Raw genomic sequence first — 14,282 nt, forward strand, 5'->3', positions numbered from 1 at the left:
GCCATTAATTGGACGAGTTTATCATATGGCTGTGTAAATGTCAGGTACAGTGATAGTGATGAATCATGAGCGGGGTGTCTCAGAATCGTGTCTCCTGATACGCTAACAATCACAATGAGAAGCTGCTGAGGAGGACATTAAATAAGTTCATGTTAAAGTGTTGAGCTGAGAAAGATGTGACATGATTATACAGAGTGTGTTAACGAGTTAATGAAGGCAGCTGTATGCTGAAGGCTTAGGTGTGTGTGTGTGTGTGTGTGTGTGATGTTCCAGCGCTATCCTCACTCAGCAGGTGGAAGCTATCAGCACGTCAACACCTCCATAATCCCATTACAAAGATGTGGCTTGTGCTGAGGCTGAGGTGTTGGAAGAACAGCCGCCAGAAATGTGACGAAAGAGAACAAAAGCGTTCGCTCTGACTTTCAGGACTTTCAGGATTGTGTCAAGGAGCTGAATTCTGGAATCTGATTGTTTAGAAGGTATTGGTTCCTTTACGATTCACAAAACACAGCCTTATATTAATACGTTTTGATTTCTACTTCTGGAGGAATCAAAGCAACGTCCGTTAGATGGCACATCAGAATGGGAAAAAAACCTCAGGTTTCCATGACGACCAGTAAAGTGTTTTACAATTTCCATGGCAGCAGAAGGAACGTGAGCTCTGTTAGCATCTCAGATGCCGGTTTGCAGGTATTGTGTTTTTTGTCCTTCGCTTCGTTTCAGATTATAAACTTCGTCCTTACGTTTAAAAGCGTTCGCTCTGGATCTTTTGGTATTTTTGGTTGGTTTGAAAGCTACACAAGAGTTTTTTTTTTGCAGTTCATTAGTGCTGAATGAACATAGGATGCTCACAGCAGCCATTTGGATTTAGCAGAACGTACAGTATCCCCTCTGTCCTCAGTGCTTTCACGTCTTCACTTTGACAGTATGTTAACACAGATCTAAACCTGAGTTTTGAAGCACCAGATATGAGCTCGATGGAGAATGATGGGCTGGGAATGGTCTTTTGAAGGTTTGGTATTGAATTCTAGTTTTTGAGATCAGTTGGAAGAATAGTGTGATGCCCATAATCTTTCTTTTTAAAACCAATCTGTAATGCTGAAAGTCCCGAAAAATACAAATCTGTTATGTTGGGTCATGAGGATAATATTGGTATGAGGATTAGACCTTCTACACAATCACAAACACATAAAGCTCAGGATTACACAACAATATAAAGTCAGATGAAGATCTCAAATATGATGAAGCCACTGATACAATCTTGATTAATACAAACCCATTTTACATTCAGGTCTCCATCAGTGAACCCTGAATCATGAAGATGGATTTTGGACTGTAATTAATATAAACAGTTTTCTGTAATGGTTTGATATTAGATGGACAGTTATACACTCAACTCTTCAACATTATACAGTTTATAACCTCAAAATATAATGCTACTATAGTGAACAAACATTCAGTGTCACCCAGATGGGGATCAGGTTCCATTTTGAGTCTGGTTCCTCTCAGGGTTCTTCCCTCACTACACTGTCACCACTGGCTCGCTCATTACTGATACATTTATAGGGACAAAAAAATTTATATTTGTAATCTATTTATTTCTGTAAAGCTTTAATTTTAACAGTTGATTACAGACTTCATGATGAAACTATAATAAATCTATTCTTATTGCACTTTTTTTGACCCCACAATGCAAAGTTGTAGAAGGGAGACGTTTAAAATCACAATGTTCTGGTTGGTCTTTTCCTTTATTTAATTTTTCCTTTTTTTGTGCACAATTTAATTCAATTTAATTCTCTAAGTACAATTAAATAAACTCTAAGTTTAACCCTAATAACAACAACAACAATAATAATAATAATAATAATAATAATAATAATAATAATAATAATAATAATAATAATAATAATAATAATAATAATAATAATAATAATAATAATAATAATAATAATAATATTAATAATAATAAAACAGTTGCAACAATGGCAAGAAAAAGACTCCCCAAGGTAGTATAAGGATGAGGAAGAAACATTGAGAGATTCGAAAGGGTCTTCATCTGGGTGACACCAAATATCCGTTCATTACAGTTCCATCATTGTCGAGGATCACCGTTCATTCAAAATGTAATTTTACAGATGAATTTCTTTCTCCATTGTTAAATTTATACAAATAAAGTTTCATTCTTAAGCATCAACAAAGGTACACTTTATTCCCAAAAGTATTGGGACACCTGGTCATAAGTACGGTATGTGATTTTTGAGCATCGCATTCCACATTTAGTCACTTCTAATCCCTCCACTCTTCTGGGAAGATGTTCCACTAGATTTTGGAGTGTGTTTATGGATATTTGTGTTCATCAGCCACAAGTGTATTATGAAAGGCAGGTACTGATGTAGGTGAGGAGACCTGGGGTGCAGTCAGCGTTCACATTCATCCCAAAGGTGTTCAGTAGGGATGAGATCAGAGCTCTATAGCAGGAGATCTTCCTCCATCCTGCAGAATCATTTGTAAAACATAAAGAAATTGGTGCCGTGTAAAAGTCTAAACAAAGAAAACCTTTGAGATGATTTTCACTGATGACTGATGATTATTCGCATCACAGTTTGAACTTTTCTTCAATACAAAAGCGTAAATAAACACAACAATGCAATATAAACAGTGATAGTATTAAAGTGTCAGATGATGTGAAATATACAGTATGTGTGTGTGTGTGTGTGTGTGTGTGTGTGTGTGTGTGTGTGTGTGTGTTTTGATGAAACATCAGGCGAAAGAAGAAACATTTTCTAATCTGAGAACCGGAGCTTGGAGACTGAGACATGAGTGAGAGTGTGTGAGAGTGTGTAAAGAAGGTGTGAATAGAAGAGATGTGGCGAAAGGAATGATAATGATGACGAGGATGATGATGATGGTGTGCAGAAGACAGCAGATGATTAAAAAGAGCGTATCGAGTTTATTCCTCTGTTATCTTCATTCCTGCTTTTCCAGTTACACAGGGGTTGGAGATCTAATTAAGGAGGTAAGATATTTTGGTCTTATCAGCTTATCAGTTTTCACACACACACACACACACACACACACTAAGGATGAGCTGAGTGCTACAGAAATATTGCTCTTAATAAAACGGGAGTGCAAAAGCCGCTCTGCTATTTCATTGAATTAATAAACATGTTTTTGGGTTGCCATATTGGTATGTTTTGCTCCCACCAACGCTCAGGACATTTACTATTAAACACTATTAAGCTCTTATTTTTATTATGATTTCATTCAGAGCTTACCCCTAATGGATTGACCCCGCCCACTTCCCCTAACATTAGCCCCGCCCCTATTCTGATGCAATTCTTCTAGCTTTTAAATTTAACCCATCACATTGTCTCAATATCCAGCTGTATTAGAATGCTAATCGTTCCCACAATGCTCTCTGCTCGATCACATGACCTGCCTGACATGACACACACACACACACACACACACACACACACACACACTAGCTGTATTTATGCAGATTTATAGCACTTCTGTGTCCACTGCAGCTCCTCGGACACCTTTGCAGCCCGTCAATCGCACGTTATTGATTTTATATGAACGTAGATGGAAGTCATTGACATCGACACGTTTTTAGACACCGGGATCAATGCAATGAGGAATATTTCCCACAGTGTGTGATTTATAGAACAAATCCCATTTATGCACTGAAAAGGAAAATGGAGAACACTCCTGATCTGCAGGCGGAGACCACGGCAGGTCATTTGTTTCTGCTTGTAGTGGAAGATCTCCTGCTATTGAGCTCTTGAACACCTTTCAACAATGCTGACTGCACCCCAGGCCTCTTCACCTTCTCACCTACATCAGTACCTGATATTACTCACACCCTTGTAGCTGAATGAACACAAATCTCTACAAAATCTAGTGGAACATCATCCCAGATTAATTATAGCAAGAAATGGGGACTAAATGTGGAATGTTCACAAAAGAAGCTGATAGAAATCTCATGGTCAGGTGTCCACACCATATAGTGTACTTTGTTTTCTTGAAGGTGAATGGGGAAGAGCAGAAGTTGTGAGATTACTGCTGGGCAAAACCTTCACAGTGCTCTATAAGTCAATTCTTGGAGCCGTAAATGTTTTCTTTCATATAAATCCTGAACCATTACATCAGAAATACATTCAATGCTGAACATATCCACACTCCAGGTGCAACAGGTGCAAATTCCATATTCAGTTGTTTGCTTGGTTGATGAATTGTGAACAAGTTCATGAGCTGTAGAAGAAAAATTTGCTTCAAATCCGCATCATCTTGAAAGCTTCTGGATGTAGCAGTGGTATAAACCCTAGGTAATTATTAGCGAGCTAATACCAGAACAAAAAATAAACCCAATGGCCTGGAAAGTCGACTGTAGGAAATGGATCCGAGTAGATTTATCGGCACACGAGTGGTGAGAATGGAATCCTGGGATGGGTTTTGGGAAAGTGGAGTGCGTTTAATGGGGAGGAAACTTTATAATATAAAGCATCACAATATGAGACAGCAACTGTCACAGTCAACATTGTTTATCTGGGATTATCGAAGCCTCTGGCAACACGAAATGACCTCAATATAGCAACAGATACGCATCAGGGGTGCACAAAGCCGTGTGCTGATAATGCCACTGTAGACCAGAACACACACGCTCATGTATACACGCTCGCTTCAGTGTGTATCCGTGTGTAATCTTTCCGAGAGAAGTGTGTGGGCTCCTGAGATCTCTTTGAAACAATTTCACTCTTTTCCTGTTTCCTCTATTTTGTACTTTGTCCTGTTTCGGTCTGTAGGTTTGCGAGTTTGTTTCACAAAACAAAAAAAAGAAAGGCAAATCCAGCAAGAGTGCTTATTTTTTTGATGGAAACGCTCCGAGTCTGAAGAATACACACAAGCGTCCCATTGTCCGGCGGGACGAGTGTGTGAAAAGCGGTGAGCCTCTTATCGTCGCCCAGCAGCTCTGGAATCCAGCGCCATGATAAAGTGCCATGGCAGAAAAACCTTACAAGGCTGGCATGCTCCGAAGAAGGATTAGGTTTATTTTTTTCCCCCTTGTTGACATAAGCTTCCTGGGAAAAAAAACCTAATCAATCAGACCGGCGTTATGAGAGCCGTGAGATTAAAGCACTCCTTTTAATCCTGACACTGGACCATTTATTACGCTGGAGAAATGCACAACATCTGTGTGTGTGTGTTTGTGTGTGTGTGTGTGTGTTGGGGTGAGTGGGGGGTGTAGGTGTGGGTGTGGGTGTGTATGAGCATCAAAGGTGGACCTTCATATACTAATAAAAGAGAACATGCAGAAATTATACAGGGTCACGTGATCACATGTAGATTGAATAAATAAATAAATAAATAAATAAATATCTGTGCATCGATTTTTAAAAAAGAGTGCATCAGATACAAGCCGGGATTTGTATCGCGATGCATCGTTTTGAACGTATTTGCATATGTAAACAAAAAATATTTATTGATCAATAATTATTATATATGAAGAGATGCATCGTACTTATTTTAGAAAGTGAGTGATAATTAGCGATTTCTCTCAGCACCGCTTCTGCTACGTGAATTTGACGTACCGCAGCGCTACGGAGACCGAGGCGTGTCCTGAGACTCATACAGGATACAGATTAACATGGCAGAGGCAGAGCTGTATCTCCCTGCACACACAACAGGAAAAAAGCATCCGGTTCTATTTCATCTTTTTTTTCCACTACGAAGGCGTGTTTGTGAAAGGGGCCACGCGTTAGAAGTCGGTAAAGTCAATTGATGATTTGCTGTCTGTCTGAACCAAAGAGATAAAAGCGAACTCTTTGTGCCATATTGAATTGCAGAGCATCAGATTTTTCCTTTGCATCGCATCGCATTGTGATGAGCGGAAATCGGACCGCAGTGTGCTGAATCGTACTGCACCGCACAAGGAGCTGCTTCATATGCATCTTTAATGCATCGTATAATCGGCTATGCATCGAGATGCCAATCACATTAGTCTCGATTTTGTATTTATCTTTTTACCTTTCTTTATAATCGGAATGATTTAGATTCAATTTCGATAACTGCAAATCACAGGTTTGTATAAATGCACCCTGGACACAGTGGCATTTTCTTGAAGTAAAGACATGTTTACGTAGCATCTGGGGAAGGAATCTGAAGTTTCAGTGCTCTGTAACAGCAGGAGGAAATGCTGCACCTTTAGGTTTTTCTGAAATCTTCAGGATGAAGGAGTTTAGAGAGCTTTTCTCTGTAACATGACTTCATACGAGTGAGGTTTCTATAGAGTGTTTTATGCTTTTACACATGTGACTGACATACTAAGTGTGTGTGTGTGTGTGTGTGTGTGTGTGTGTGTGTGTGTGTGTGTGCGTGCAGTAATGTCTCTCAGCAGATGTGAGTGTGTCCCCTTGAGAATCTCTACAGAATGAATGGCCAGCTGGATGCCCCCTCTGGAGAATTAGAGGTATAAAAAAGGACAGTGGTCTCTTCGGGGTGTGGAGGAGTCCCCTGTGAGGAGCTCTGAGGAAAGTAAATTGTAAAGAAGGGATAAGGATGGTCTGTGTGAACCGTGGTGGATAGAAGACGGATGAGGATGTATTATTTGAGTGTGGAAAAGGACATCTTACAAGTCTTGAAGAACATGAGAATGGTTGGTTTCTTCAGTGAGGGACAATGATGTCCTGTTTGAGTTTGAAGTAAGAATAAGAAAGACAGTGGAGTCTGAGGGAGGGCTAAAGGTGGTCTGTTGTTGGTTTAAAGGAAAGAATGCGATGGAAGGACAATGCCATCTATAAAGCTGGTATTGAAATAAAAGGATGATAGTTTGTTAAGAGAGCTGATGATGGAAGAGGACAGTCCCTTTAAGGGTGATGAAACCTTTGGGACGAAGCACCTTTAAAGAGTCTGGTTCATGAGGATGGACTGTTTGTAGTTAAACTAGGGGGATGCACACTTCAGTTTGAGGACAATGAACCTGATCCCGCTGGTGTCTATTAGGTCCTATTAGAGTTTGAGCAGTGGATGTAGCCTAAGAACAATACAGAAGAATGCCTTTAGTGAGTGTGGGAGGGAAATAAAATGAGGATGTTCTCTTAAGAGTGAGGAAGAGGGATGAGGAGTGTCCCAACAAGGGGGAAAGGGGGATGAGGATGGTCTTTTAAAGGGAGCATCCCGAAAGAGTTTTGTGCATGAAAAAGAATGAGAAACCCTTCAGTTTGTACAAAGCATATGTGGAGAGAGCCTTTATATTGTGAGAAAGAGAGGAGCATAAACCCCTCAGATTGCAGGGAAGAGATAAGGATGGACCACTAAAACAGAAAATGAGGGATGAGGGCGACCTTCATACTGTGACCAAAAGATAATAATGCACCATTTAATTAGTGAGAAAGGTTAGAAGATGGTCTTTAAGTTTGGAAACTTAGGTAGAGATGGACCATTCAATGTCCAAGAGATAAAATCTTTAAAGAATTTAAGGGTTAAAGATGGACCCTTCATAATGGAAATGGAATTTGAAGATGGACCTGCCACAGTGAAAGTGAGAGATAAAAAACCTTGTAGATGTCAGAAGGAATGACTATAAATGGAGGCATGAAGATTGACCACCCTCAGTATGAAAGAGGAATATAGATGTTCTTGTTAAAGTATAATAGATTGTATTAGAAGGTCATCCCAGTAGAGTCTGAGACAAGATGATCTGACATCTGTTTATCTGAGATGGTCTGAAGGATGACTGTTTAAGATGTGACATTAGGCTGGACTTCTTGGATTATGAAGAAGAAATAATGATACCTTCAGATTGTGAGAAAGGAACCATGATGGAACCTTCACTTTGTGAGTGAGGACTGAATAAGGATTTCCTTTAGAAGGTGGAGAAATAAGAAGGATGATGGTGATGATGAAAGAAAATTAAAGATGAATAAGGAAGTTCTTTAGATGTAAGAAAGGGCAACATTTCTTTTTAGAAGATTAAGTCCAACACTATATAGAAAAGAATTTTGCGACACCACATGTGGTTCTTTCTGAAACTGTTAATTTGAAGGAACACAATTGTGTAGTATGATGTTGAAACATGAAACATGAAACATGAACCCCTGCAGGTAAACTTTGAGATCCAAAAGTGTTCCAGCATGGCAATGGCTCTATCCATGAAGATCTGCTTTACCAGGGGTTCGAGTGAAAGATCTTGAGTGGCCTGCTATTGAGCTCCATCCTTAAGGCTATTAAACAGCTTTGGGATGAATGTGAACACTGAGTGCACCACAGGCCTCATCACCTTCTCACCTACCTGACTTTACTAACACTCATGTGGTGAATGAATCTCCAATGGCACACTCCAAAATCTAGTGGAACATCATCCCAGAAGAGTGGAGGACATTATAACTGGAAATAGGGACTCCGTGTGGAATGGGACGTTCAGACGTAATCTTAACAATCTTACCTTACAAACTTTTGTGAATGAATTTTTGAGGACAAAAAAAAAAGATAATAAATTTAAGCAAATCAAAAAGTAAATACGTTTTAGTTTTGCTTTTTAAACAGCTGCTAAGTTAAAAAAAAAACAGACATTTTGCTGTGTGATAAACGACTCTTTGTAACTCTGTCACCGTAAAACTCAGTACGACACGCTTCATTTAGATACAATTAAGAAATTTAATTGCATTCTGCGTGTTCATTTAGACTCCGTGCATCGTCCTCGCTGCACGCTCCAATAAAACCAAGGTCTTTCAACTGGACTGAGACTACGATCCACCGTGACTGTCCGCCTAATTACACGCTAATCATCATTAGTATCTGTAAAGTGATATTTCCCATATATTTCATATTTTTCAACTAATTATCACTGTTACGTTACAAGCCATTAATGAATTTAAAAAAATGTGTGGTATTAAACATGGAGGCAGAGAAGGAACTCGGGTAATGCAGAGAACTTGTCCGGATGATCTCACCTTGTGCAAACACAGCAGCAGCAAGATGGTCTGGATTTTTCGCATCGTGGACGCTTTCGTCTTTCTGCTGAGTCTCAGACGAGGAGGAGAAAATCCAGATCTTTTACACGCTCATTAGGAAACGCCATTCCTGGGAAAACCTGGATGGAAAAATGCACATGAATTTCGAGTGAATGTAGGAAAAAAGAAATGTACACAAATTTACACGGTCATTTACTACGATTAACTATAATCATTTACCCGATTCTGAAATACACACATTTCTAACACATTCACTTCCTGGAAAAATTATATAAATAAATACTGTAGTTTCTGTAAATGTGTAGAAAAAGTGCCGATTTTTATGATGAGCGTAAAAACAGTGTGAGGATGTAAATGGTAAAGCACTGACTACACACACACACACACACACACACACACACACACACACACCAAAGTACCGCTGCTTTTTTACGGTAATGTTTCCAAGTCAATCATTAATAAAAAGCTAAATCATATTAACAATGCAGGACGCAAAGATCCTGAACAATACAGCCATATACAATTCTGTTCATCCGTAACACTGCAGCACACACACACACACACACACACACACACACACACACACACACAGAGAAAACATTATCATTCTCCTAAAATGTGTATGATTTTCACAGGAAAAACTATTCTAATTTTGTGGGAAAAAAAATCAACGTATTTAAAATTTTTCAATAAACATCAATGAAGAATATGACATTAATGCTTCTCTGCACTCGTTAAATATTTGTACATTTTCTTGAATGCTCCGTAGCTTAAAAATTAAAAAGCCTAAAAATAAAAAAACTAAGAAAAGCCATTTTTTAACCATTTTATTTTATTTAGAACGACCTCCATAATAACCCGGAAATAGTACATTAAACACAAATAATACAAATGATTTTCATTTACACAAAATATACAATTGTATTAAAATCGATCATTATTAAAAAGTGATTTAAAACCGACAAATAAAAGTTTATGGTACAAAACCAAACCAAAACAATTGTAATGAACGCCATGAAAAGTAAATCGTAAATAAAATTGAAACAGTTGCAGTAATGATTTTGTTTTTCAGATCTTCACATCTGGAAGCTTCTCAGGAGAACGATTTTACGTTCGAAATGAATAAATTAAATCATCGGGGTTCACCGAGTGAGACGGATTTCAGCATCACGGTAAAAATAACAGACCGTGAAAACAAACAAACAAACAAACAAACAAACAAACAAACAAACCCTGAAGCATCATAGGATACAAATGTCCACCTTTCAGGAATAAAAGGATCTGAATGCATCTTTTCTCTCATTCTCAAAGGAAATGAATGGTTCTGGTCAGAATAATGTAACACACAAATACAAGTACGGCAGAAACCTGTACATCTGAGTGCACATTATGGAAGAATCTCGTATTTAATGCTTTAAAAAAAAATATATATATATATATATATATATATATATATATATATATATATGGTTTTTTTTCCGGCAATCTCGAATTGCTTTCAGTAAAATAAGATACACAAATGAAATAGATCCTATTCACAGGATTATAAGATGAACGTGATATTGCGAGTGCGAATGTGAGAACTGGGGAACATTTACACACCTGTCAGGCACCTGGAACATCTGTCCATGCTGAGACTAATGCAATTATTTCTAATCAAATCGAACAAAATGAAATATTTGAATTTAAAGATTTAGGATTGTTTGGAATGTATAAAAAAATATATATAAATTCTTAATCCTGAGTTTCTTATATTAACTGAATGAAATGGTTAATTGACTGATTCATTAATCAACTTAATATCTTCACATTTTTTAATTTTATAATTATATAGAAATATAAAAAAATTATCAATAATTAACATCAAAATACAAAGTATACAAATGTATATAAAATTAAATATATATAATAAAATACTGTTTTTTTATTGCTCAAGTAAAATGCCACCCACTTCCTAAAGAGATGGTGAAGATCTTGTCCTGTACATGCACACGAGATGTAATGTAAAGCAGAACTCACCTTCAGAGCAGTGGAAGATGTTCAGAAAGTGGTCCTGATCCCTCACACAGGTTCCTCTGGGGAAATGAATATTGGAATCAGTGATGAGCAGGATTAAAGCCCCGTGGTGGTGACTTTCAGCGTGGTGGCATGTTGCAGAAGTCAGCTGCTGATGTTGCAGGAGCTCTGGAGGTGCTGTGAGGAGATGATGAGACGTGGTACAGTGTGAGTTCTATTCACTGCTCCGGAACGAATCCTTGGTGCAAAAGAGCCATGATCTGCAGTTAGAGCTCCGGTGGCGCTGGCTGGTGTGCTGCGAGCTTCTCTCTGTAAAGTCTTCTCACTCACATGGTTCATGTAGAGCTCAGCAGCACCGTTCAAACCTTTAACTCTTTACAATCCTGTAGTCTGGGTTGCCAGATTGGACCTGATGCCTCTGTCCTCATTGACTTTATATAGTTTATTTACTCTGTATGATGAGGGAACAACATTAACCCTTTGTGTGTTACAGAAAAACAATCTGGAACACGGGGATGTAATGACGCAGAGTTGTGGTCATCACCCTGAAGTTTATTTATCTATATCAGCATGTCCCCAAGATATCTAATCCTCTTATTGAACACACTTTTGCTAGATTTTATCCATTTTTAGTCACATTAAATGATGTAGATTCGATCGAAGATTCGAGTCGAAGTTCGATCTTTAATCGTGTAGATGATCATAAGCCTTAATGTTACAGCTTCACCTCTGACACTGGAGACTCCTTCCATAGATGTTAACCTTAAACAAACATCTTCATCCTGAAAACCATCACAACTATAACCTCATTTTCTCGCTTAACATTTTTTAATTGTTAAATTATGTTATTAATACTTTGTTTATTACTACGTTTTGATGATGTGGAGCATCTGACCTACACGACCCTTTTGAATGAGGGGTACTGTTGTTGTGGTTAGAACTGATCTGTTGAACTTGAGGTGTAAAATGTATTTATAAAAATCGATTTCAAGTAAAGAAAGTTGGCGATCTCTCGAAAACACCTGTGTAAAGTTTTATTCTTTTAAAATGCTTTTCATCACACTTGAGTGGAGTTGACAGCAGCCGTCACATTTACCATGTGCGTGAAGAGCACCACCGTGTGGCTGAAGCAGATACTACACCGAAATTCCCCTCTATTAACACTTCTACTATTAATACGACTACTACAACTAGAACTCCTACTATTACTTCTTTTACTGCCACTATTATTACTACTACTACTATATACCACTGATCGACCTCAATCCCGATGAACCTCCAGCTCCACCTCCTGTCTTTTACTCAATGCCACTGTCTCTAAACCATAAAACATCTCAGGTCTCACCACAGTCCTATAAACTTTCCCTTTCACTCTCAAGTCAAGATAGATCACAGATACTCTTTTATCACAAATCACTCCTGCTATCACTCTTCTCCACCCACTCCACCTGCCTGCACTCTTTTCTTCACTTCTCTAACACACTCTCCATTACTCTGCACTGTTGACCCCAGGTACCTGAACTCCTCCACCTTCTCCACCTCTTCTCCCTGCAACCGCACCCCTCCACTGCCCTTCCTCTCATTCACACACATGTACTCTGTCTTACTCCTACTGACTTTCATTCCCCTTCTCTCCAGCATGTACCTCCACCTCTCCAGGCTCTTCACCACCTGCTCTCTACTCTCACCACTAATCACAATATCATCCACAAACATCATAGTCCAGGGAGACTCCTGTCTGACCTCGTCTGTCAACCTGTTTAGCACCAGTGTAAACAGGAAAGGGCTCAGGGCCGATCCTTGATGCAGTCCGACCTTCACCTTGAACCAGTCTGTCGTACCTACTGCACACTTCACTGCTGTCACACTGTCTCATACATGTCCTGCACCACCCTCACATGCTTCTCTGTCACACCAGACGTCCTAATACAATACCACAACTCCTCTCTTCACCCTGTCGTACGCTTTCTCTAAATCCACAAACACACAATGCAGCTCCTTCTGACCTTCTCTATACTTCTCCATCAACATTCTCAAAGCAAATAATGCATCTGTGGTGCTCTTCCTTGGCATGAAACCATACTGTTGCTCACAGATGGTCACCTCTTCTCTCAGCCTGGCTTCCACTACTCTTTCCCATAACTTCATGCTGTGACTGATCAAATTAATTCCCCTGTAGTTACTGCAGGTCTGCACATCTCCCTTATTCTTAAAGATCAGTACCAGCACACTCCTTCTCCATTCCTCAGGCATTTTCTTACCTTCCAGAATCTTGTTGACCATCCTGGTTAAAAACTCCACTGCATTTTTCCTAAACATCTCCATGCTTCTACCGGTATGTCACCTGGGCCATCTTTCAGTTTTCTCCCTGTCTGAGTGCTTTTTTTTTTTTTTTAATGATTTATGCGTGTGGCTGTTTCCACAATCCCAACTCCATGTCTCTATTTCAGTCTACTGTCAATATTTTGTCACTAGGGGGCGGTACATGACATCTGGAGTTACTGCAGTCAATCTCCAAATTGCAGATGTACAATAATTTATGTCACAGCCTTTTCCATAATGTTTACTATTTTTTTTATATATTTTTTAATAATTAATAATAATTTAATATATTTTTAGATTGTATATATATATATATATATATATATAAAAAATTACCTCCGATTTATAATCCCTAACCCTAGTATATAAGATCAAATATTTGAGATACTCTCATACAGCTCCATTATTAATCAGGATTTTAAGATAAATAGTTACAATTACTATTCGAATAATTCAAAATATTCAGACATTTATAATATTTTGGATGTAAAACCTTTTCAGGTTGACGTTGATGATTGATAGTAAATAGAATTAAATCAAATATTCATCACAGAATTGCAAATTATTACAAACAACAAATGTTTTGTATATATAAATTAATGAAATAAAATACTTTTTATATTTATTTTCTACTTCCCGCTGCTCCCGTTAGGGGGCGCCACAGCGGATCATTAGTCTCCAAAAATATTTTTCATAATTATGCTATTTTAATTATTGCACTGTTCTTGATTTGACTGTTTCTATATACAATTTATTATTTTTAATTGTTATTTTAATTGTAGCAAGTGGAGATATTTTACATTTAAATTAATATTGATTGTTTGATTGATTGTTTGATTGATTGTTTGATTGATTGATTGATTGATTGTTTGATTGATTGATGTAGCTCTACTGAATTCAGCTTCTCGCTAATGATCAATAAAGTTGATAATGAAGCAAAGCCTGAAAATGTAAACCATTTTTCTGAAC

General features: G+C 38.2%; 1 protein-coding gene across 1 annotated transcript in view; it reads right to left on the bottom strand.

Moving 5' to 3' along the window:
* nxph2a (neurexophilin 2a) overlaps positions 1-11,359 on the bottom strand; it is a 30,712-nt gene extending 19,353 nt beyond the window's left edge. Inside the window, exons 1-2 of the mRNA XM_046845927.1 lie at positions 10,995-11,359; positions 8,955-9,094 (exon numbers count right to left, since the gene is read on the bottom strand). Of these exons, the coding sequence (XP_046701883.1) occupies positions 8,955-8,999 (45 nt within the window). The 5' untranslated portion in view covers positions 9,000-9,094; positions 10,995-11,359. The remainder of the gene's footprint in view (positions 1-8,954; positions 9,095-10,994) is intronic.
* Positions 11,360-14,282: the final 2,923 nt, after the last annotated feature.

Source organism: Silurus meridionalis, chromosome 3 (assembly GCF_014805685.1).
Source record: "Silurus meridionalis isolate SWU-2019-XX chromosome 3, ASM1480568v1, whole genome shotgun sequence".
Classification (NCBI taxonomy): domain Eukaryota; kingdom Metazoa; phylum Chordata; class Actinopteri; order Siluriformes; family Siluridae; genus Silurus; species Silurus meridionalis.